The sequence below is a fragment of the Lotus japonicus genome, chromosome 4 (genome assembly GCF_012489685.1).
Source record: "Lotus japonicus ecotype B-129 chromosome 4, LjGifu_v1.2".
In the NCBI taxonomy this organism is placed as follows: domain Eukaryota; kingdom Viridiplantae; phylum Streptophyta; class Magnoliopsida; order Fabales; family Fabaceae; genus Lotus; species Lotus japonicus.
Window position 1 is genome coordinate 65,369,342 of NC_080044.1, and position 23,389 is coordinate 65,392,730.

General features: G+C 39.7%; 2 protein-coding genes across 2 annotated transcripts; one reads left to right on the plus strand and one right to left on the minus strand.

Annotated features, from left to right (window-relative positions):
* The first annotated feature begins 1,119 nt into the window (after positions 1-1,119).
* On the plus strand, positions 1,120-5,714 carry LOC130711160 (uncharacterized). The gene is made up of 6 exons (XM_057560658.1): positions 1,120-1,437; positions 2,315-3,313; positions 3,434-3,607; positions 4,713-4,855; positions 5,213-5,323; positions 5,419-5,714. The coding sequence occupies exons 1-6, from the start codon at positions 1,318-1,320 to the stop codon at positions 5,489-5,491; spliced, it is 1,620 nt and encodes a 539-aa protein (XP_057416641.1). The 5' UTR covers positions 1,120-1,317; the 3' UTR covers positions 5,492-5,714.
* A 664-nt stretch (positions 5,715-6,378) lies between these two features.
* On the minus strand, positions 6,379-8,758 carry LOC130711161 (uncharacterized). Its single transcript, XM_057560659.1, has 4 exons — positions 7,472-8,758; positions 7,283-7,362; positions 6,990-7,061; positions 6,379-6,864 (listed from the first exon to the last, which is right to left on the minus strand). The coding sequence occupies exons 1-4, from the start codon at positions 8,603-8,605 to the stop codon at positions 6,615-6,617; spliced, it is 1,536 nt and encodes a 511-aa protein (XP_057416642.1). The 5' UTR covers positions 8,606-8,758; the 3' UTR covers positions 6,379-6,614.
* Between the last annotated feature and the right edge of the window lie 14,631 nt (positions 8,759-23,389).

A 23,389-nucleotide genomic window follows, 5' to 3' on the forward strand; every position in this document is an offset into this window, starting at 1 on the left:
TGCCACATAGGATTTAAGACACCCATAAGGTCTTCATGCATATTTCACTCTAGTGGTTGGGATATTATTTTACTTTTGACTAGACCCACAGTACCCAATATATTTATATTATTTATTTCTCTCCCTAATTTTCACTTTGGTTATGGTATTGAAGGAGAGAGAAAAAAATATTATTTTATTTAAGATCCCACATTTGAGAGTACCTGAGCTAAGGCACGGATCTTAGCTTTTGCTAAGATCTCATGCCATGTAGGATAGCTCCAATGGTGAGATCTAATAAGATCCAGATTTTATTTTAAGGTCCCAAAATAAGGACTCCATTGGAGATGCTCTAATGATGTAGTATTTACCTTGAATAACATGATAATAATTTATAGAATTACTTAATGAGGTACCATACCCAAAAAAAATTTGAGGGTACCACAGAATTTACCAAATTATAATCGTACATGTGTGAATAGGGCAGAGAATTTCACCCATAACATTGGTGAAAAACAGTCCATGGTGTAACGTACACAACAATGTCTCTTTTCACGCAAAGGAAGTGGTGTTCTGAAGGCTAACATTTTGTGTTTTGACTAGATTGGCAATTAGCCAATAATTATGCTCAATTTACCCACCACATTCAAAACCTTATGCAAAAGAAAACAAAAATGACAAAAAAAAAACACATTTCAAGTGGAGCATGATAACATCGCATGTCTTACAAGTGATAGGTTCAAGCCCACACTTATTTCATTTCTGTGAGTCTGAAAGGTTTTTCCTACCTTAAATCATGGCAACATTCACTCACCCTAGATTTTGTTATTGACTTTGTAAGGAAATTTAATTTTAGTCATTCTAAGAAAAACTTACGTTTAGTGACAGCCACTTTTATAATTATTGACAATTTTTTACCGTCACGAAGCGTTATTTTTACTTAAAAAAAAACTAAAATCAAATCCTTAGAAATTCAGAGAATAATTTAACCATTAACCCTAAACCTAAAGTGTCTTGTTTTTTGGTATATTAAATTGTTGTCATAATTTCGGTCGTGAAAGTCAAACGTTTTCGAAAATGTAATACCTAAAAATCAAGCTTTAGACCTAGATATAAACGGTCAATTTTTAACACTGCGACCGCCATCCGAAAGTGTAGTGTGTTTGCTTTGCCTGATGTGTAAGAAAGAAAGTTGAGAAATAATTGAAATTGAAGAAAAGCTCCAAGTAGGTCAGCTTTCGATTATCATCATCGAAGAATAAGCAACCATCCACATCTTGCTGCTGCTACTACCAAGCTAGCTAGCTCTTCTGTACCTCTCATCTTCTTCTCTTAGACATGGGTTCTTCTTCTAGTCGTCTCGGGTCTCGCTCTTCTCCTCCTCGGGTCAACAACAACCGCTTCAGACTATCCTCTCTTCTCTGTGGATCCTCCGCTTCCCGCTCTACAACTCCTCAGGTACCCGATTTTCTTAATACCCATTTCGTTTTTACGCTTTTTCATTTCGAAAGTTTGATTTTTATCATCTGGGTTGGTCCATTCGATTTACTTTTGAATTGGGTAGCTTTTGTTTTTGGGGATGTAAGTATAAAATTGATTTGCTAAAAGTCCAATCAATTGTGCTTGACTTATATAGATAAAGCAATTTTTGTGATAGACTGATAGTATTTGGCTTTTTTGTTAGCTGATTGATTACATCATTTGAAAAAAAAAATTGATTGTGTGAGAATATTGTGAGCTTGGTTATATAATTATAGTTTGTAGGTTCTATTGATTATCATAGGAATCTGATAGTTTGCTAGTTGATTAATACGGTTTGACGCATATGAGCCTAACTAATCTATGAAATTATCTGCTGGTGCCTGTGGTAGTGTGGTATAATTCTTTATCACAAATTTGGATTTAGCTTGTTTTATTATTTTATTGTATTCACTAGGTGATTGATTCATGGAACGGTTCAAGTCTCTTCGGTCTTGAAAGATTAAAATTTCACTCGTTACTAGTTTTTTTATTTTAACTTTTTTCTTCATTGGCACTCCTTTACTTTCCAATGATTTGATGAACTTCTTTAAGTTTTAGAGTCATGTTGATCCTAATAAGTTTATGCATCTCAGCATCTATTCAAGGGTGAATTTGGAAAATCGTATTTGTTCTTAACTTGTTGAGTATTGTTTCAAGGAAAACTGAATGCATGAGTATGTATGACTTGAAAATTTATCCACAAGCCATTTTATCTGGTCTCACACAAGCGATAATTTGTGGATGCTGGATAGCCGTTAAATAGATACTGGGAGTGACTGATACAGGAAATTACATTCTTACATTGTGTTTTTAGATGGAAGAACGTCCATCTGAGCTTCAGGTTGGTTCGGCAAGAGATTTTGATGATGAAATTCAGAAAGCAGCCTCTGAGGAATCGTCTTTATCATGTACAGAAGCTAGAACTAGCTATTGTCCCCGTGCTGAAACTTCAACCTCATCTGATATGGGAGTTGAGTTCTGTGGTGATAAAACCGTTGAAGGTTCTTCCAGAAATGTTGCAGCAAATAGTCAGAGGAAGTGTTTGTCTGAACGTCAGGAGCTAGTTCCTCCTTATCAGGTAAGCGCCGATAATAGTCGTCATGAATCATATAGTGATAGTAGCAACACAGCTAGTACTTCATCTGTTGAACATCAGTCTTCAGATCCAGTTTCTATAAGTGTTTCTGCTAACAAGGATGCAGTCAATAATGTTGATGATCCAGTGTTTAGTGGTATCTGTCAAACCTCTCGTGACACGATGTATCCAAGGAGTTCAACCCCTCAAGAGCGTGGAAATACCAGTTCTGATGAAATTTCTGTTGAGAATCACACTGGTGCATTCACATCTATCCAGAGTGCTCCTTCCAATCCTGTTGCTCAAGTTTCCAATATAATGGCAATTTCTCAAGTGCCAGAAGATGAACCTCTTCGCGAGGCAATACCTTCAGGTTTAGGTTTTCTTGTGTCCAATCGGGAAACAGGGCAGGGAGATGATAGCGTGATTCAAGTTGACGTGGTCACAATATCTTCCAACATTTTGTCAGCAAGCAATGCAGATGCCAATGATCATGATTCCAGAAGAAATGGTAGAAGATTATTTTGGGATGCTTTTTCACGACGTAGCTCTGGAAGGCTTGGTGATTCTCCGACCATTGTCTTCTCCAGTGGAGGTGCTGATGATACAGGATCTCAAGATCGATGGCTCATTGATTTTAGCGGTGATTTACCAAATGATAGGGTTGGGGATGATGCTGGAAATCCTGGTCGTAGAACTCATAGATCGAGTGAACGAATGCGGCACCCAAGATCTGAGGTGATTCTGAATATTTGGAGTATAGAATGCTTTAAATTGTTTATGTCACCTACTTGCATTTATTAAATGGGCTTGTGATCCCTTTCATGTAACATAAGCTGTTTACATTTCTTTATATAGATTTGGGAAAGGCTTCGTGGTGGCCTTGATGAGATTGGTCGGTTGAATTCTTCATGTCCATTAGGACTCCATGCTGATGGTATGTGCTCATGCGAGTCTTTCCCAATGGCTGAGGAATCTAGCACTCGAGCAAGCATTTCAAGAATAGTCATGCTGGCTGAGGCTCTGTTTGAGGTTTGAACCTTCTCTCCAGTGTCTTTTTTTTTTCTCCTAGATTTAATTAAGTTGAGTTTTCCATCCATCCTTATCCCTTGTGTTTCCTGCTCTATGAATTTTAATTTTATCTCTAAATTTCTGCGTTTGGTTTAAACATGGTACTTGCTGATTGGCAGTTCAATCTGATACCGTTGATAGGGCAGTGTGCTTACTGCATAAGAGCATTTCAGGATGCTCTCATGCATTTGATTTTCTTCTTTTTGGCCTCTTTTCTACGATATCATAACTTCCTGATGATTGAGATTATCTAATTTTGAATTTCATAATTAAAAGTTAGGTCTTTGACAATCTAATATTGGACTGCTTCTATTGTGCAGTTTCTCTGTAGTGAAAAACAGTTCTTTATTCCTCTTGCAGTAGGTCTGCAGATGTCTTGTAGCATTTGGGTGTCATCTGGTGTTTTATTTTATTTTATTAGAAGTACATCATTTCAATCTAGCTTTGCATTGGCGACTTTTCAAAGGGGGGCGGGTTGCACCTCTCACTACTCGGTAAATTAAGAATGAATATAATGAAATGTCCAATATGATCAAATTATTCAGAATGTTATTATGTTCTGTATTTTAAAGTATGTTTGAGTTCTTGTCATCATGCCCACCACAGCTTGATTGGGTATATCATAATACTCACAGAGTCACAGGCTCACCCTTGTAAGGTGGTCTTCATATTCTGAACCAGATCCCTCCTTTTCAATTGTCTGCAGTACTTTTTTGTGTAATAATTTCATTTCATTCACTTAGATGTAAAATCTAGCTTGGTTTGTCTTTCAAAAAAAAAATAGTACCTTAAATGGAAGCCAGTTCCTGTAACTGAAGGCTCTTCAGGTCATGAATGGTGGTAGGCATGTGTTATTATGCTCGGTACACAGATGCTTTGAGCTTAAAGAACAGTGTTTTCCATGATGAATCATAATTGATTTGAACCTATTATTTTCTGGTTACCTGAGATATCCGTCTTTAGGTATAATTATCTGGCCAAAAATGGTTCTATACTTTACTATTGGATTATGAGAACTGAAATGCCGAAAGCAATTTACATAGGGCAGCATATTTTTCCTCTGCAGGTTTTAGATGAAATCCATCGGCAACCTGGATCACTTTCCCTATCCATGGTCTCACTCCCCGCACCTGAATCAATTGTTGACTCCTTCCCTCTGAAGTCTCACAAAAAGGGCGATGCAGCTAATGGAGACAATGATGCTGAACAGTAAGCCTTTAGATCCCTATTATCTTAAGCAAATATGTTTGGATGAATAATATATGTGGTAGTATGGCCATAGTTAAGTGTGTGTTTGGATACTAGTCGAGTGTAATGTGAATGAACTTTCATGAGTTTCATCTCAATCCAAAAGAAAGTTCCATTCACTTTTTGTTTCGAAGTGAGTACTAGCGTCCGTGTGCACAAGTGTCAACGTGTAATCCAAGCATAGCCTAACTAGTTTTTCACTTATGTAGTCTGTCAGTGTGGTTATGATACTTTTTTTTTGTTGGTTTTGAATGCTTGAAAAGTTCTTCCTTCTCAGTTCTCCCACTATTATCAAAATTTAATAAATGAATTTTGTAGATGTCACATATGCCTGGCTGAGTATGAAGAAGGGGACCAAATACGAGTTCTTCCTTGCAACCATGAGTACCACAAGTTGTGTGTTGACAAGTGGCTTAAGGAAATACATGGGTATTGTCACTGTAACCAAAAATCGTTCATTCTTTTCATATCTATCAATTTCCATTACATAAATAACCATTTTTTTCTGCTTCCCTCTTTTACAGTGTGTGCCCTCTTTGTCGTGGCAATGTTTGTGGAGAGTTGTCTGCTACCTACTCAGTAGTGCAGTCTCAATGATATTGTGTACATAGATGTAAATATTCAACTATAGACTAAAGTACCATCTGGGTCATCTAAAGATACACCTAACATCAATTTGATCCTTCAAATATTTTTATCATCAATACGGTTCGAATTGATGTCACATCAAATTGGATGGAAGGATTATTTTGTCGTCGCTTTAAATTTTCAAAGAACTAATTGGAGATCACAATTATTTGAAAGACTAAATTGGTTTGAAGTGTATTTTAGTCTAAAATCAATGTCACCCTTGGGCCTTGGCAATCATATCTATAAACCCTTATATTTAAACTGTGTTGGGATGTTTTTTCATCAACCAAAACAAGAGGGGATTGACTACAAAGGAAACGGGGAAAAAAGAAAGAAAGATAGATTAGGAATATAGTTAAGAAATGGTGCAAAATCTTTGTTTCCTCCCCATTTCACCCCAACATAGAAAATGCATGTTTGTTTTTAAGTTTAAATCCACAGTTTGGAGCTTTGAAATTCTAAATCCTGAATTCTCATGGCCCCCAACATGAAAGGGACTTTAGCCTTTTGTTGGTGTTTAACTGAGAAACAAACATGTAACATGGTCTTGGGGGGGAATTGATTGGGAATGGTTCCTCTCAAGTTCTATTCGCCTCTTGTACATTGTTAATTTCCAAATAAGAAATTGTTTTTCTTCTCATTATTGCTTTTGTTCCCTTCATTATCTATCATCCAAGCACGGTTCAAGTACAGTAGTTATATCATGAGCTTGTGCTCTATGCAAGAATCCATTTTATGATGAAACTTGTTTGGATCTATAGTATTTGTTCTTCAGACTCCCATCTAGGAAACATCAAACTATAATTTTTTTGATTTGGCAATGTTGCAAGGAAAATAAATTTCAACGAAAGGAATAAAACAGACAATCAAATTATGCATTTAAAATTGTAAGGTGAAAAAAACATGGCTTAGCACTAGAAATGCTTGATAGTTGATAGAACTGTGAAAAAGACTAATACCATCAAAGTAAGATTGTCAATGAAGATCTAGACAGTACTTACAAGTCTCTTTGCTTGCCTTAACAATATAACAACAAATACTTTACTGCATATGGATTTCCTAGAGAAGCTGATTCAGACTTCAGCTTAATCTAGTTCCACTTGCTCTCTCCATAACCATGAGAAAATGGATTGATGTTACTGCTGCGAGCTGAATTATCATGATGAACAAAAAGATTTGGATGAATATTTTCATCATCCTCAGATGTTGTCCACCGCCTTGAGTTGCTGCCATGTTTTTCTCTAGCAACATTGCGCATGTTCTCCATCTCTCCTACATGGTTTTTGAATTCCTTCTTCACCACGTCCAGCACCACATCACCGTATCTGTCACACCATGATCTTCAACACACAAAAGAAACACAAGAAAGTACACAGTAAGTAACACTAATCCTCTGATCTCAGACTGTATAAAGTGTCAAGTGATCCAAAATTGAAACATGAAAAGTGGGGTTATGTTGACTCACTTAGGAAAGTAATTTTTCAAATCAGCCTTGTCCACTGGAATTCTAGTAGAAATTGCTTCCATCTGATCATTCCTGATATCACAACAAATGCAGCCAAAAGTAAGTAACATTTCTAAGCAAAGAACTAAGTGCGTGTTTGGATACATGGTGAGCTAAAATCACTATGGATGGAAGTAATTTCCCTTAGCTTTTGTGACTGTTCACCGTGATCTTAGTTTTACAGCTATTTTCCATAGTGTATCCAAACATGCACTAACTAATATCAGTTTTCCAAATGCAAGGAAAGTAATTACGAGAATTTAAGATTTGGGTTTGTGCTGCTAAGTTCTGTCTGGATTCTTGTCAGCTCCTTCTTTATCTTGTCTCCCAAAACCTATTCACAGTGAACAAGAATTTTGTTTAACATGTCCAAAAATTAGCTCAATTTCAAAAGGAAATTAGATTGAAATATAGAAAGAGATGATGGATGAAGGATCTAAAACCTTATCTATGAAGAAATCAGATGGAGAACCATCAGAATGTAACTTCTTCTTCAACAACTTGGTGTCTGGTCCCTCTCCATGAACTCTTGCAAGAGACTGGGAGGAAGCTGAGTGTCCCCCACTATCAGACCTCTCATTCAGAGGCAATGGAGCAGTCTCATCATCTGCCTCATTTCTCTTCCATCTCTTGAACCCATCAAACCCCCATTGCTTCTTCACTGGTTTCCCTGCTCTTTGCTCTGGCTCAGGACCACCACCACCACTTCCACCACCAACTCCCTCCCTCTGCTCCCTGTGAAATAAAGTCCTAAATGGCTTCCTCTTCAACTTCTCCGAGCCACCGGTTTCCTTCACAGCTTCCGGGGGCCCACTTTCCTCCATGAGAATTGTTGTACCTTCACTTTTATTGCCATTAGGCTCAGCATTCCAAAAAGGGTTTTCACTGGATTGCCTCAATTGCAAAGAAGGTGATTCAAAAGCACTCTTCTCCACCCCATTTTTCCCAGGTTTGTGAGGAGAAACAAAGCCGAAAACCGAGGCTGCCCCTTTAATCTGCTTCAAACCCGACCCCTGATTCGATTTTCCCTTACAATTCAAATTCTCCTTGTTCATCTTCAATCCCTTATCATCCTTCAAATCAATAACCGACCACTCTTCCTCCGAAATCTCTCTAGGCCTCACTGCCCTCACACCAACGATCACATCCTTAGCCTCAATCTGAGCACCTTGAACAGCCAATCTCTGAAGCAAAGGTCTCTTAGAAGAATGATACTCTTCTTCAGAAACACACTTTGCATACAGAAGCTCCTGCAGAAACAGAAGCTTGTCTCTGAGTATAACAGGATGCTCTTGTTCCGGAGGCGAAGCGATGAGAGTCTCGAGCAAGTGGGTTCTGAAAGCTGAAACCTCAGTTTCAGCCACAATGCCTTCTTCGTGAAGACCCATCAAATTCAAAATCTGGTGGAAAGACTCCTGCTGCCATTTGAGGTTGTCGGATTGCAGCTTCGACAACCTTTGCTCTGCTGAGAGCAATGATCGTTTCTTGAAGCTGAAAGGGAGAAGGGTCTTGCAGAGTGAGGTGATTGAGTCATGGAGTGTTGAGTAGTAGGTTGGTGTGTAGTTTGAGTACACCATTTTTTTCTGAATCTTCGGATTGTTGAATTGGATGTGTCTGTTAGAATTTCTAGCTTAGAAAAGAACTCAACTCTTGGTGGTGTGTCTGTGTTGTTTGTTTTCCTGGTTTTGAATTTTTGAGACGATGCTCTCAAACGGTCACTTTGATATGGAAACTAGCCGTTGAAGACTGTGAATGAATATTATTTCATTCAGGTAGCGCTTATAACAACTAAATTTTGAAAAATAAAAGAGAAAAATGATGATGCACCGACACCGTCAACCAATCAGATTTCAATGATGTGCCACGTCAATTAATGAAATTAAATAAAAAGAGAGATTTTCTCACATCCTTGAAAACTGATTGGTTGACGGTGAAAAAAATTTTACACCGCACTGTCAGTGTGTAAAGTTTAAGTGTTATAATCTAAGCCATTGATTTTGATCTAAGGGTAGAAAATCAATCATCTCACTCTCACATAAGAAATCTCTCTCTCACTAGATACATCCTCTATATATATATATATATATATATTTAAATTTCGCATTTAAGTCATAATTTTACATATAAAATGAAAATTAATATGACTAAATACTTTATATCATAACTAAACTCTAAATTATTTGATATTAATTTTCATCTTAAACCATTTCAAACCAAACAGTTAGCGTAGTAATTCAGCATAACGAAGGAGACGACAGTTCGATTCTAAACTCTTATGAATGAAAAAATAAATGTGGAGAAAGAATTAGTCTCACAACTATGAACAATTTATTATTGCACTAAAAAAGCTCCATTCACATGAATTAAATAAAATATAGAAATATTAATATGATAAATTAAAATTAATTACATTTTTTTGTTTCTCATTTTTTCTTAACAATGGTTTCTCATTTCTTAAAATATCTTCAACATTTAAGTCATGTTTGATTGCAGTTTTTGAAAACACCATTTAAAAATTGTTTTTAGAGATTATTTTTTAAAGTGGTTTTTCAAAAAAAAAACTGTTTGAATTAGATATTTTCCAACATTAAAAAAATTACAATATGAAAAATAAAAACTGAAATAGAAAACATCTTTTAGTTGTTTTGGTATTTTAGTTTTAAAAACTGAAATTAAGAACTGTTTTCGAAAACAGTTTTATATTATTCATCTAAAAAAAGTTCGCAGAGGGGGCGTCCAAAAGGGAGTAAGAATAAACCCATAGCATTGCCGAATAATTTTCTAGAGCCAATTCCAAGTGAAGATGGGGTGACAACGCGTTCGCATAGAGCATGGTTGATCGGAAAGGAGTTGGGACTAAAACCACGCGGATCAGAAGCTTTGATGCTGAGAGGTTTAGAAGCTCAAATCCGTGAAAATCACCCTCACCTCAATTGATATTTCGGGGCCTTGGCTCACATGGAATGTGCGTGGGCTAGGCGGAACTACGAAAAGAGAGGCTGTCAAAAAAGCACTTCAGCAATTGAAACCAGAATTGATTCTATTACAAGAAACAAAATTGAATGAGCAGAGGCAACGGACAGTTGAACAGTGGACGCAAAGTTTGCAGATGAATCATGTCGAGGTTCAGTCAGCGGGAGCAGCAGGTGGCCTAATGTGTCTGTGGAAGGAAAGCAGTTTTCAAGTTCAGTCAGTGGTGACATACACTAATTTTATTTTTTTGTCTGTAAAAGTTCCAAATTATGAACACCCAGTTCTAGTGGGGAATGTTTATGGTCCCCATTCTTTGCCGGAACGTAGAGTATGTTTTGAGGCCTTGAAAGTGCATGTGCTAAGTCATACAGGTATGATGTTTCTTGGGGGCGATTTTAACGCTGTTCTACTAGGATCGGAGCGGTCTTCAGAAGGAGTTCTTGATGTAGGCGATGTGGTTTTTCAACAATTTGCCACTGATACTAACTTATCAGACCTACCCCTGCTAAATGGCAAGTACACGTGGTACTCAAGTCGCAACGATGGCCTATGGAGTCGATTGGACAGATGGCTCGTGTCTGACGAGGTGATGTTATCTTTTTCGAATATTTCACAATCTGTTTTTGCATGGAATGTTTCTGATCATAGAGTTGTAGGTTTGGTGTTTGGTGAACCTGACTCTGGCCCTAAACCTTTCCACTATTTTAATCATTGGGTGGATGACGATGGATTTTATGAGGTGGTCGAAAATTGGTGGAGGTCCGCAATTTACCAAGGTTGGTCGGGATATATTTTGCAGCAAAAATTAAAGGGTTTGAAGGGGAAAATAAGAGAGTGGCGCAAGGGGAAAGGGGTGTGGGGGGTGGAAAAAATTATGTGCTTAGAGAATAAATTGCAGGAAGTGATGGGGGCAATGGAGGAGCAAGGGGGGGCGCAGTCTTTGTCTAAGGAGAGGAGGGAGATTTTGGAAGCTCTATGGAAAGCATACCGCAAGGAGGAAAGAACTTGGCGTCAGAAATCAAGGGTGCAGTGGTTGAAGGAGGGTGATCGGAATACAAAGTACTTTCATCGCATCTGTAAGGCAAGAATAGTAAAAAAAAAATATTACCCAGTTAAGTTATCAGGGAAGAGACTTAACTACCCCAGGGGAAATCAAAGAGGCTATGCAGGATCATTTTCAGAATTTTTTCAGGATGGCAGCTGTTACTAGGCCTTGTTTTCATAATCAGAACTTGAAAAAGGTGTCTGAATCAGAAAATCAATTTTTAGAAGCTGATTTTTCACTTGATGAAATATGGGAGGCTATTAAAAATTGTGATGGAAATAGAGCTCCTGGACCTGATGGATTTAGCATGGATTTTTTTAAAAAACACTGGAATCTAGTGAAGGAAGATTTGATGAACTTTTTTAATGATTTTCCCCATACAGAGCATCTTGTTAAGGGTTTGAACTCGACTTTCATTGCGCTTATTCCAAAAGGTGATCTCCAGGAACATATTTCTGATTACAGACCTATCAATTTGATTGGCAGTGTGTACAAACTGTTATCTAAGGTGTTATCAGTACGTCTGAGTTCAATCCTTCCTAGGCTGCTAAGTCAGAATCAGTTTGCTTTCACAGCAGGACGTCAGATTGCTGATTGTTCTTTGATTGCAAATGAGATTGTCCACTCTATGAGTTCGAGGCCGCAAGGAGGTTTGTTATTTAAAATTGATTTTGCAAAGGCTTATGATAGTGTTGAATGGGGTTTTCTGTTGGAGCTCTTACAAGAGATGGGGTTTGGGGAAAGATGGATTAGGTGGATGTACTGCTGTATTTCTTCAGCTACTTTGGCGGTTTTGGTAAATGGTTCACCGTCTGATTTCTTTTCAATTGAAAAGGGCTTGAGGCAGGGTGATCCTCTTTCTCCTCTTCTTTTTAACATCGTTGCAAATGGGATGTCTTGCATGTTAAACCAACTATCAGTGAGGGATATCCCATGTGGGGTGGAAATAACTCTAGGGCTTCGTCTCAATCATTTACAGTTTGCTGATGATTCATTGCTTTTTACAGATTGCGATCAAAACCAGTATGAGGAGATGGCTTTGGTGGTAGAAACCTTTTTGTTTGTTTCAGGTTTAAAAATAAATTTCAGAAAATCAGAAGTTTATGGTGTGAAAGCGCCCCCCAACACTGGTACAATCAGCAGCAAATTGGTGGAATTTCAAGGTTGGATCATTACCTTTTATGTACCTTGGTTCACCTCTAGGAGGTAGTCCTAGGAGATTGTCGTTTTGGAACCCAGTTCTGGAGAAATTGGCGGCCAAGCTTTGCACTTGGAATTCACGCTATCTATCACTAAGCGACAGGTTAGTACTTGTTAAATCTGTTTTGAATGCCATCCCCTTGTATTACATGGCACTTTATAGAGCACCGAAGGGGATTATCTTGAGAATAAAGAGGATTCTGCGTCGTTTCCTGTGGGGAGGTGTTTCTGGCGAAAATAAAATTATGTGGGTAGAATGGGAGGATTTGTGTAAGGGATCTCGGTATGGTGGTCTTCGGGTGGGGTTTTTAGAGTGGAAAAATAAGGCAATGTTATTGAAATGGATATGGCGTTTTGGGCGGGAAAAGAATGCCTTTGTAAGATCAAGTTTTGATCTAGTAGTACAACTCTATGTTTTGATGATTACAAGTTAACCTTTTGATATGAACAATTGTGGTACTCTAACGTATTTTTCTGAGTGTGCTATTCACAGGCTCTGACCTCAACTCAATCTCACACAAATCAGAAGCACTGTGTATAAAGAGCGACCCAAGCAACGCTTTCGCATTCACCATGTTCAGTATGAACAGTGGAAAAGCTTCAGAAGTTCTGAAGTTATACAAACTCTGATGTGGACTCAGTCACTAGAAGTTCTGAAGATCCAGAAAGTCTGATAACCAAGAAACACTGAAGGCTCAGATATTCTGATGGTGTAGAAGACTCTGAAGATCCAGAAGCTGATTAGTGAAATTCTGATGTCCAGAAGCAAGATACTCTGAAGACCATGTTCTTCCCTCTGAGTTCAGAATCAGAAGAAACAATGGTCAGAGGATCTGGGCTTTCCCTCTGACTCTGATCAACCGGCTTCACAAGTTCCAATATGAAGCATTCCCCTGATCAGATGTCTCCTAGGTTTAAAGGTCAAGTCGCTATCCAAGTACAAAAGCAACTGTACCTTCCTGACGACCTACCTAACAGTCTCAGACATAGCAGAAGCTGGATTTTCCAGAACTGCCCTCCAACGGTAGCATTTTCCATGCAACGCTCAACCCTAATCCTTGGAGTATATAAAGAGGCTGAAGACTGAAAGAAGCGGCTAGAAGCATTCACATACGCGCAAGACATATTCAAATTCTTCTAAGCTTTCTTTCATCTGAAATTCATTGAGTTTACTATTAGCTTTTTAGAAGCAAATCCCTTGTAAACAATTCTTTGATAAACAGTTTGTTTAGTTCCTTTAGGAGATCAAGGTTGATCGGATCCTAGAGAAGACTAAGAGAGTGAATCTTAGTGTGAGCTAAGTCAGTGTAATTGTTAGTCACTTGTAGGTTTCAAGTGCAGTTGTAACTCTTACCTGATTAGTGGATTGCCTTCATTCTAAGAAGGAAGAAATCACCTTAACGGGTGGACTGGAGTAGCTTGAGTGATTTATCAAGTGAACTAGGATAAAATCCTTGTGTGCTTTTCTATCTCTTATCTTTAGCACTTAAGTTCTCGAAAGATTTGTCAAAATCTTTAAGGTGGAAGCTTTATCTTGAAAACGTTATTCAAACCCCCCCTTTCTACCGTTTTTCATACCTTCAATTGGTATCAGAGCGCAAGTTCTGATTGCCACACCTAACAGTGTTCAGTGATCCGGGCCGGTGTGAAAAACAATGGCTGCCACCACCAGTGAAACTCAAAGAGATGGTTACAATGCAAAGCCTCCTATGTTCGACGGTCAAAGGTTCGAATATTGGAAAGATAGACTGGAAAGTTTCTTTCTGGGTTTCGATGCAGATCTCTGGGATATTATTGTGGATGGCTACGAGCGTCCAGTTGATGCAGATGGCAAGAAGATCCCAAGGTCAGAGATGACTGCAGATCAAAAGAAGCTGTACTCACAACATCACAAAGCAAGAGCAATTCTTCTAAGTGCTATTTCCTATGAAGAGACCAGAAGATTACAGATCGTGAGTTTGCGAAAGGCATTTTCGAATCTCTGAAGATGTCTCATGAAGGAAACAAGAAAGTCAAAGAATCAAAGGCATTGTCTTTGATCCAAAAGTATGAATCCTTCATCATGGAGCCAAATGAGTCCATTGAAGAAATGTTCTCCAGATTTCAGTTGCTTGTAGCTGGCATACGACCTCTCAACAAGAGCTACACAACAAAAGATCATGTCATAAGGGTCATCAGGTGTCTTCCTGAAAGTTGGATGCCTTTAGTGACTTCAATAGAGCTCACGAGAGATGTTGAGAATATGAGTTTAGAAGAACTCATCAGCATTTTGAAATGCCATGAGCTGAAGCGCTCAGAGATGCAAGATCTGAGGAAAAAGTCCATAGCCTTGAAATCTAAATCTGAAAAGGCTAAGGCTGAGAAGTCAAAAGCTCTTCAAGCTGAAGAAGAGGAATCTGAAGAAGCATCAGAAGATTCTGATGAAGATGAGCTGACTCTGATCTCCAAGAGACTCAATCGCATCTGGAAGCACAGGCAGAGCAAATACAAAGGCTCTGGAAAGGCAAAAGGAAAGTCTGAATCCTCAGGTCAGAAGAAGTCCTCACTTAAGGAAGTCACATGCTTTGAGTGCAAAGAATCAGGGCACTACAAAAGTGACTGTCCAAAGTTGAAGAAGGACAAGAAGCCAAAGAAGCACTTCAAGACAAAGAAGAGTCTGATGGTGACATTTGATGAATCAGAATCAGAGGATGTTGACTCTGATGGTGAAGTCCAAGGACTCATGGCTATTGTCAAAGACAAAGAAGCAGAGTCAAAGGGAGTTGTTGACTCTGACTCAGAATCAGAAGGAGATCCTAACTCAGACGATGAAAATGAGGTATTCGCTTCTTTCTCTACCTCTGAACTGAAACATGCATTGTCTGATATCATGGATAAGTATAACTCCTTATTGTCTAAGCATAAGAAGCTGAAAAAGGACTTATCTGCTGTTTCCAAGACTCCTTCTGAACATGAGAAAATTATTTCTGATTTGAAAAATGATAATCATGCTTTGATCAATTCTAACTCTGTGCTTAAGAACCAGATTGCTAAGTTAGAAGAAATTGTTGCTTGTGATGCCTCTGATTGTAGAAATGAGTCTAAGTATGAAAAGTCTTTTCAAAGATTCCTAGCTAAAAGCGTGGATAGAAGCTTAATGGCTTCAATGATCTATGGCGTAAGCAGAAATGGAATGCATGGCATTGGCTATTCTAAACCAATTAGAAATGAGCCCTCTGTGTCTAAAGCTAAATCCTTGTATGAATGCTTTGTTCCCTCTGGTACCATATTGCCTGATCCTTTACCTGCTAAAGTTGCTAAAAACCCTCTTAAAAAGGGATCCTTCTCTATGTCTAAATATCATGCAAATATTCCTTTAAAATATCATGTTGAGACACCCAAGGTGATCAGAACCTCTGGGGTAACTAACAAGAAAGGACCCAGAAAGTGGGTACCTAAAGACAAGATTATCTATGTTGCAGATATCCTTGATAGCTCCACTGAAACACCAATCATGGTATCTGGACAGTGGATGCTCGCGTCACATGACGGGAGAAAGACGTATGTTCCAAGAGCTAAAACTTAAGCCTGGAGGCGAAGTTGGCTTTGGAGGAAATGAAAAGGGTAAAATTGTTGGTACTGGTACTATTTGTGTAGATAGTAGTCCATGCATTGATAATGTGTTATTGGTAGACGGCTTAACACATAACTTATTGTCTATAAGTCAATTAGCTGACAAGGGTTATGATGTTATATTCAATCAAAAGTCCTGCCGGGCTGTAAGTCAAATTGATGGCTCTGTTCTGTTTAACAGCAAGAGGAAGAACAACATTTATAAGATCAGATTATCTGAGTTGGAGGCTCAGAATGTGAAGTGCCTTCTGTCTGTTAATGAAGAGCAGTGGGTATGACATAGACGGTTAGGGCATGCCAGTATGAGAAAGATTTCTCAGCTGAGCAAGCTAAACCTTGTCAGGGGCTTACCCAATCTGAAGTTTGCTTCAGACGCTCTTTGTGAAGCATGTCAGAAAGGCAAATTCACAAAAGTCCCTTTCAAGGCAAAGAATGTTGTCTCAACCTCAAGGCCGTTGGAACTTCTGCATATCGACCTTTTTGGACCAGTGAAAACTGAGTCTATAGGTGGCAAGAGATATGGGATGGTTATCGTTGATGACTATAGCCGCTGGACATGGGTAAAGTTTCTAACCCGCAAGGATGAGTCTCATGCTGTGTTCTCTACCTTCATTGCCCAAGTGCAAAACGAGAAGGCTTGTAGGATTGTGCGTGTCAGAAGTGACCATGGTGGAGAGTTTGAGAATGACAAGTTTGAGAGTCTGTTTGATTCCTATGGAATTGCACATGATTTCTCTTGTCCCAGAACTCCTCAACAAAATGGTGTTGTTGAGAGGAAGAACAGAACTCTTCAGGAGATGGTTAGAACCATGCTCCAAGAAACTGGCATGGCTAAGCACTTTTGGGCAGAGGCAGTAAATACAACATGTTACATTCAGAACAGAATCTCTGTGAGACCAATTCTGAATAAGACTCCCTATGAATTGTGGAAGAACATAAAACCCAACATTTCTTATTTTCATCCTTTTGGCTGTGTTTGTTATGTTCTCAATACTAAGGATAGATTGCATAAATTTGATGCTAAATCTTCTAAATGTCTATTACTTGGTTATTCTGAGAGATCTAAAGGTTTTAAATTTTATAATACTGATGCTAAGACTATTGAAGAATCTATTAATGTTAGATTTGACGATAAGCTTGACTCTGACCAGTCAAAGCTAGTTGAGAAGTTTGCAGATTTAAGCATTAATGTTTCTGACAAAGGCAAAGCTCCAGAGGAAGCTGAGCCAGAGGAAGATGAACCAGAGGAAGAAGCTGGTCCCTCTAACTCACAAACTCTGAAGAAGAGCAGAATCACTGCAGCTCACCCTAAGGAATTGATTCTGGGCAACAAAGACGAACCAGTCAGAACCAGATCAGCCTTCAGACCCTCTGAAGAGACCTTGCTCAGTCTGAAAGGATTGGTGTCCTTAATTGAACCCAAGTCCATAGATGAAGCTCTTCAGGACAAGGATTGGATTCTGGCCATGGAAGAAGAATTGAATCAATTCTCCAAGAACGATGTTTGGAGCTTAGTGAAGAAGCCTGAGAGTGTCCATGTAATTGGAACAAAATGGGTATTCAGAAACAAGCTGAATGAGAAAGGAGATGTAGTCAGAAACAAGGCAAGGCTAGTTGCTCAAGGCTACAACCAGCAGGAAGGAATAGACTACACTGAAACATTTGCTCCAGTAGCAAGACTGGAGGCAATCAGACTGTTGATCTCTTTCTCAGTGAATCACAACATAGTTCTACATCAGATGGACGTGAAGAGTGCCTTCCTAAATGGTTATATTTCAGAGGAAGTCTATGTTCATCAACCCCCAGGTTTTGAAGATGAGAAGAAGCCAGACCATGTGTTCAAATTGAAGAAGTCACTCTATGGTCTGAAGCAAGCTCCCAGAGCATGGTATGAGAGACTCAGCTCATTCCTTCTGGAGAATGAGTTTGTAAGGGGTAAAGTAGATACAACTCTTTTTTGCAAGACTTATAAAGATGATATCTTAATTGTGCAAATTTATGTTGATGATATTATATTTGGTTCTGCTAATCAATCTCTATGCAAAGAATTTTCTGAGATGATGCAGGCTGAATTTGAGATGAGTATGATGGGAGAATTAAAGTACTTTCTGGGAATACAAGTTGATCAAACACCAGAAGGAACATATATCCATCAGAGCAAGTACACTAAAGAACTTCTGAAGAAGTTCAATATGCTGGAATCTACAGTGGCCAAGACTCCAATGCATCCTACATGCATTCTGGAGAAAGAAGATAAAAGTGGTAAAGTATGTCAGAAGCTCTATCGTGGCATGATAGGTTCACTTCTATACTTAACTGCATCTAGGCCAGACATACTATTTAGTGTTCATTTATGTGCTCGTTTCCAATCAGATCCAAGGGAAACCCACTTAACTGCTGTTAAGAGGATCCTAAGGTATCTGAAAGGCACCACTAACCTTGGCTTGATGTATAAGAAAACATCAGAGTATAAGCTTTCAGGTTATTGTGATGCTGATTATGCTGGAGATAGAACAGAGAGAAAAAGTACTTCTGGAAATTGTCAATTTCTGGGAAGCAATCTAGTCTCATGGGCAAGCAAGAGGCAATCAACCATTGCACTATCAACTGCAGAGGCAGAATATATCTCAGCAGCAATATGCAGCACTCAGATGCTCTGGATGAAACATCAGCTGGAGGATTATCAGATCCTTGAGAGCAATATCCCAATCTATTGTGATAACACTGCTGCAATCTCATTGAGTAAGAATCCTATCTTGCATTCAAGGGCAAAGCACATTGAGGTAAAGTATCACTTTATTAGAGATTATGTATAGAAGGGCGTACTTCTTCTGAAGTTTGTTGATACTGACCATCAATGGGCAGATATCTTTACAAAGCCCTTAGCAGAGGATAGATTTAATTTTATTCTGAAAAATCTGAACATGGACTTTTGTCCAGAGTGAAGATGGATCAGAACCTCTGACTATGATACTTCTTGATCAGAAGATGTCTAGTCCAGAAGGTAACTCAATCAGAGTGTGTGTACCCATTGGTACGGACTCTGAAGCTGAGACAGCAACACGTGTGTCAGTATTTCTGATGCATAGTTCCTTGTGCCCGTGTGACAGTCTGTCATGTTGCGTGTAGATGTGCTTCTCTCCTGTGTGTGATATGTGTATTTACTATTACTATCTATCTTTAATTTTCAACCGTTGATTTTAAATTTCTTTTTGAATCAACAACGGTTATTTGTCAAAACCCACTATACACACACGATCTCCTTCACTTTCGGTTTTTACTCTCTCTCTCTTCTGCTATTTCAAAACCGCTTACCCTCGATTTCTCTCTCGATCTCTCTTCATCTTTCAACCTTCATCTTCTACCTAAACCTTCAACCGCTCCAAAAATGGTGAGTCAAACCAGAAGAGCTACTGCAGATGCAACCCAGTTCCCTCATATGGTAGTTGGTCTAGCAACAGGTCAAAGGGGTCCTGAGAATCCGAATCAAGATCAAGGTCAAGCTCAAGAGCAGATTATTCCGATTGCAGAACGGGGCTGTGCCGTTCACTGCGTATATGCTCCTGAGGAACTTCAAGTACTGGCAGAATGGAGATTCGACCTCGACAACCTTGCTACAAATGGGTATGATCTTCGTCCTGAAGTCCAAGCTCAAGGTTGGGGAAATTACTTCAACAGGCTTCGAGGACCGGTGTATGACAAACTGATCAAGGAATTCTGGAAGCACGCCGACTGCGATGATACTCAGGTGGTATCTCACATTCTTGGAAGGAAGATCATCATTACAGAGAAGTCTTTCGTGAATCTGCTGTGTGCAGAAACTGCTCTTGGGTATCGTTTCCAATTCACTGAATCGAAGCTGAAACCCAAGACGAAGGATGAGACCAACAAGGCCCTGTACACCAATTACAAACCGGGCAAGACTAATTACAAAGTGATGGACCTTCATCCCAAGCTCAGGATCTGGCACAAGATTTTGCTCAACTGCATACACCAGAGACCAAAGGGCAGTTCCCCAGACTACATCAACTTCAACCAGAAGGCGATGTTGTTCTTCATCCAAGACAAGAAGAAGATCTGCCTTCCCTACTTCCTGTTCTCCTACTTGAAGGAGTGTATCCGGAAGTCTCGTACCACTGCCTCCATCAAGTCAGCAATCAAGTATATTCCCTTTGGGAGACTGTTGTCTGATCTCTTCATTGAGAGTGGCCTCATTCAAGATCTGGTAAATGCTGGATGCACAGAGGATCTGACCACCATTGTCAGTGATGTCTTCACTGCGAATTCTCTAAAGAAAATGGGCCTAGTCAAGAAGAAGATTGCTCCTGCCCATGAAGACACATCTTTTGAAATCAGAAGTAGAAGGGTGCCTCTGAATGACTACCCTCTGTGGACACAGGCAGACAATCCTGAAGCCATTAGGTGCTATGTTGAAGACCTAAGGGCTCAAGGCTATGAAATTGATCTCGATGAATTCTTCAGCAGACTACCGCCAGCTCCAGAGTTTCCTTCTCCTATCAAGAAGAAAGTTCAGAGGAAGATGATCCTAGAAGAATCTTCTGAGGAATCAGATGTCCCTCTGACCAAAGGGAAGAAGGCTGGTCAATCCAAGAGAAAACATGATGAAACCAGCAAGCCAGATGATGGTGATGATGGTGATAATGAGGATGGTCCTCCTTCTCCTAAGAAGAAGAAGAAGCAGGTCAGAATTGTGGTGAAGCCTACTCGGGTGGAACCAGCTGCTGAAGTGATCAGAAGGATTGAAACTCCTGCCAGAGTGACAAGATCATCAGCACAATCAAGTAAGTCTGCAGTTGCTTCTGATGATGATTTGAATTTATTTGATGCACTCCCCATATCAGCCATGCTCAAACAATCTTCAAATCCACTCCCTCCTATTCCTGAGTCCCAACCAGCTGCACAAACCACCTCTCCTCCACATTCCCCAAGGTCTTCATTTTTTCAACCTTCTCCTACTGAAGCACCTATCTGGAATTTGCTCCAGAACCAACCCTCTAGGCCAGATGAACCAACCTCTCCCATTACCATCCAGTACAACCCATTAACTTCTGAACCCATCATCCATGAGCAACCAGAGCCTAACCAAACAGAACCTGGACCCAGAACCTCTGATCACTCTGTCCCAAGAGCATCAGAACGTCTGGCTCCCAGAACCACGGATACAGACTCTTCCACAGCCCTTACACCTGTATCCTTCCCAACAAATGTTGCTGACTCTTCTCCTTCCAACAACTCTGAATCCCTTCGAAAATTCATGGAAGTTAGAAAAGAAAAGGTGTCTACCTTAGAAGAATATTACCTCACTTGTCCAAGCCCTAGGAGATATCCTGGCCCTAGACCTGAACGTCTAGTTGACCCAGATGAACCTATCTTGGCCAATCCTTTACATGAGGCAGACCCTTTGGCTCAACAAGCTCACCCTGCCCCTAACCAACAAGAGCCTGTTCAACCAGAACCTGAACCAGAACAATCTGTGTCTAACCACTCCTTAGTTAGATCACCCCATCCTCTGGTTGAAACTTCAGAACCTCACCTTGGAACCTCTGAACCAAATGCTCAAATGTTTAACATTGGCTCTCCACAAGGTGCCTCTGAAGCTCACAGCAGCAATCACCCAGCCTCTCCTGAAACCAACCTCTCTATAATTCCTTACACTCACCTCCGACCCACATCTCTCTCTGAGTGCATCAATATTTTCTATCATGAAGCCTCATTGATGCTACGCAATGTGCAAGGTCAGACTGACCTAAGCGAGAATGCTGAACATGTGGCTGAAGAGTGGAACAATCTGAGCACTTGGCTAGTGGCTCAAGTTCCAGTTATGATGCAGCTCCTGCATGCAGAGGGAAGTCAGAGGATCGAGGCTGCAAAGCAAAGGCTTGCTAGAAGGGTGGCTCTTCATGAACAAGAACAGAGACATAAGCTACTTGAAGCTATTGAAGAAGCCAAAAGAAGGAAAGAACAAGCAGAAGAAGCTGCACGTCAAGCAGCAGCTCAAGCTGAACAAGCCAGATTAGAGACAGAACGACTTGAAGCTGAGGCTGAAGCTCTTAGATGCCAAGCACTTGCACCCGTAGTTTTTACTCCTGCTGCTTCTGCTTCCACTCCAGCCCCTCACGCTGCTCAGAATGTTCCTTCTAGTTCTACACAGCCAAACTCGTCCAGACTCGACATTGTGGAACAACGTCTTGACGCTCATGAGTCTCTGCTGATTGAAATGAAGCAAATGATGATGGAACTTCTGCGTCGATCTGATAAACCCTAGCTTTAGGATCTCTTCGTTTTGATTTCTTTTTCTTTATCTGTGTTTTATTTCGTTAACCTCTGGCTCTTTCTTGTTAATCTTTACTTTGCTCGTTTGTGATTATCTATGCATATATATATATATATATATATATATATATCTGACATTATGTTTGCAATTTTTTTTTATTATTATTCATCATAACCGCTTTTACATCATACATTTTCTCTCTTTTTCCTAAAATCCTAGAATGGAGGATCCCTCCTCATTCTTCTGCACTCCTGGCGCTGCTCTGACCTCTCCTTCTCCAGACGCTCCAGTGCATACTGGATGTTGTTGAGCCTGTCTTTTAGCTAATCCCTCTCCAGAATCTCTTATGCAGTCTTGAGCTTCTTTTCCAAGATCTCTTTTTCTTCCAGCAGCTTTAGTTCAAGCTGGCTGAGTTCTTGCACCTCCTCCACGAAGGCGAGAAATTCCCTCAAGTCTCTCTTCAACTCTGGACGCAGGTCCTCCTCCAGCAGTGTCCGTGTTAGCTCTGAGATGGTTGTTGTACCCTCTGGATGCCTAATGTTGAGAAACAAGTCCTCCTCAAAGGCTCTCTTTCTCAGGTCCTCTAATGCGATCATGTCTGACGCCATTTTTCTCTGGTATGATGTTGTGAAGCTTACCCCTCTCTCCAACGCTTTATATAGGCTTCACTTTCTCTCTGAAAGTTAATGCTCCTACAGTTTCTCGAGGTTAAGTTCTTGGTAACTGACCCTCCTCTTTACTCCCTTGGCCGGTGGTAAACGTTCTTATCTTGCATTAACTCTTCTATTTATTTCGCCTAACTCTGATTCATGCATCGTTTTCATTTTCTTTAAACTTAGACCTTCTCTAAGGGGGAGTACCTTGTACTTCAAGCTAAGTTTTTCACACCCCAAGCTTTTTGCTTATGACAAAAAGGGGGAGTAAACCCAGTTTTTGATGTGTAAGATGTGTTAGTGTGATTTATTTTTCTTTTGGAGAATTTAAGAGTTCCACCTTTATGACCATAGATGTGTCACTGGGCAAATACAAGGAATACATTTCACTTCTTCTGAAGTGATTCTAATTTGACTCTGATACCCAAGACTCTGATACCTTGTCCGTGACTCTGATTACTTATGCGCTCTGATTACTCTATTTTCATCTATGTCATAAGTTTTTCACTCTGAACTCTTATATCATTTAGCTCAGAATCTAGACTTTACTAATGTTTTCATCAAGTATTAGATTCAGGGGGAT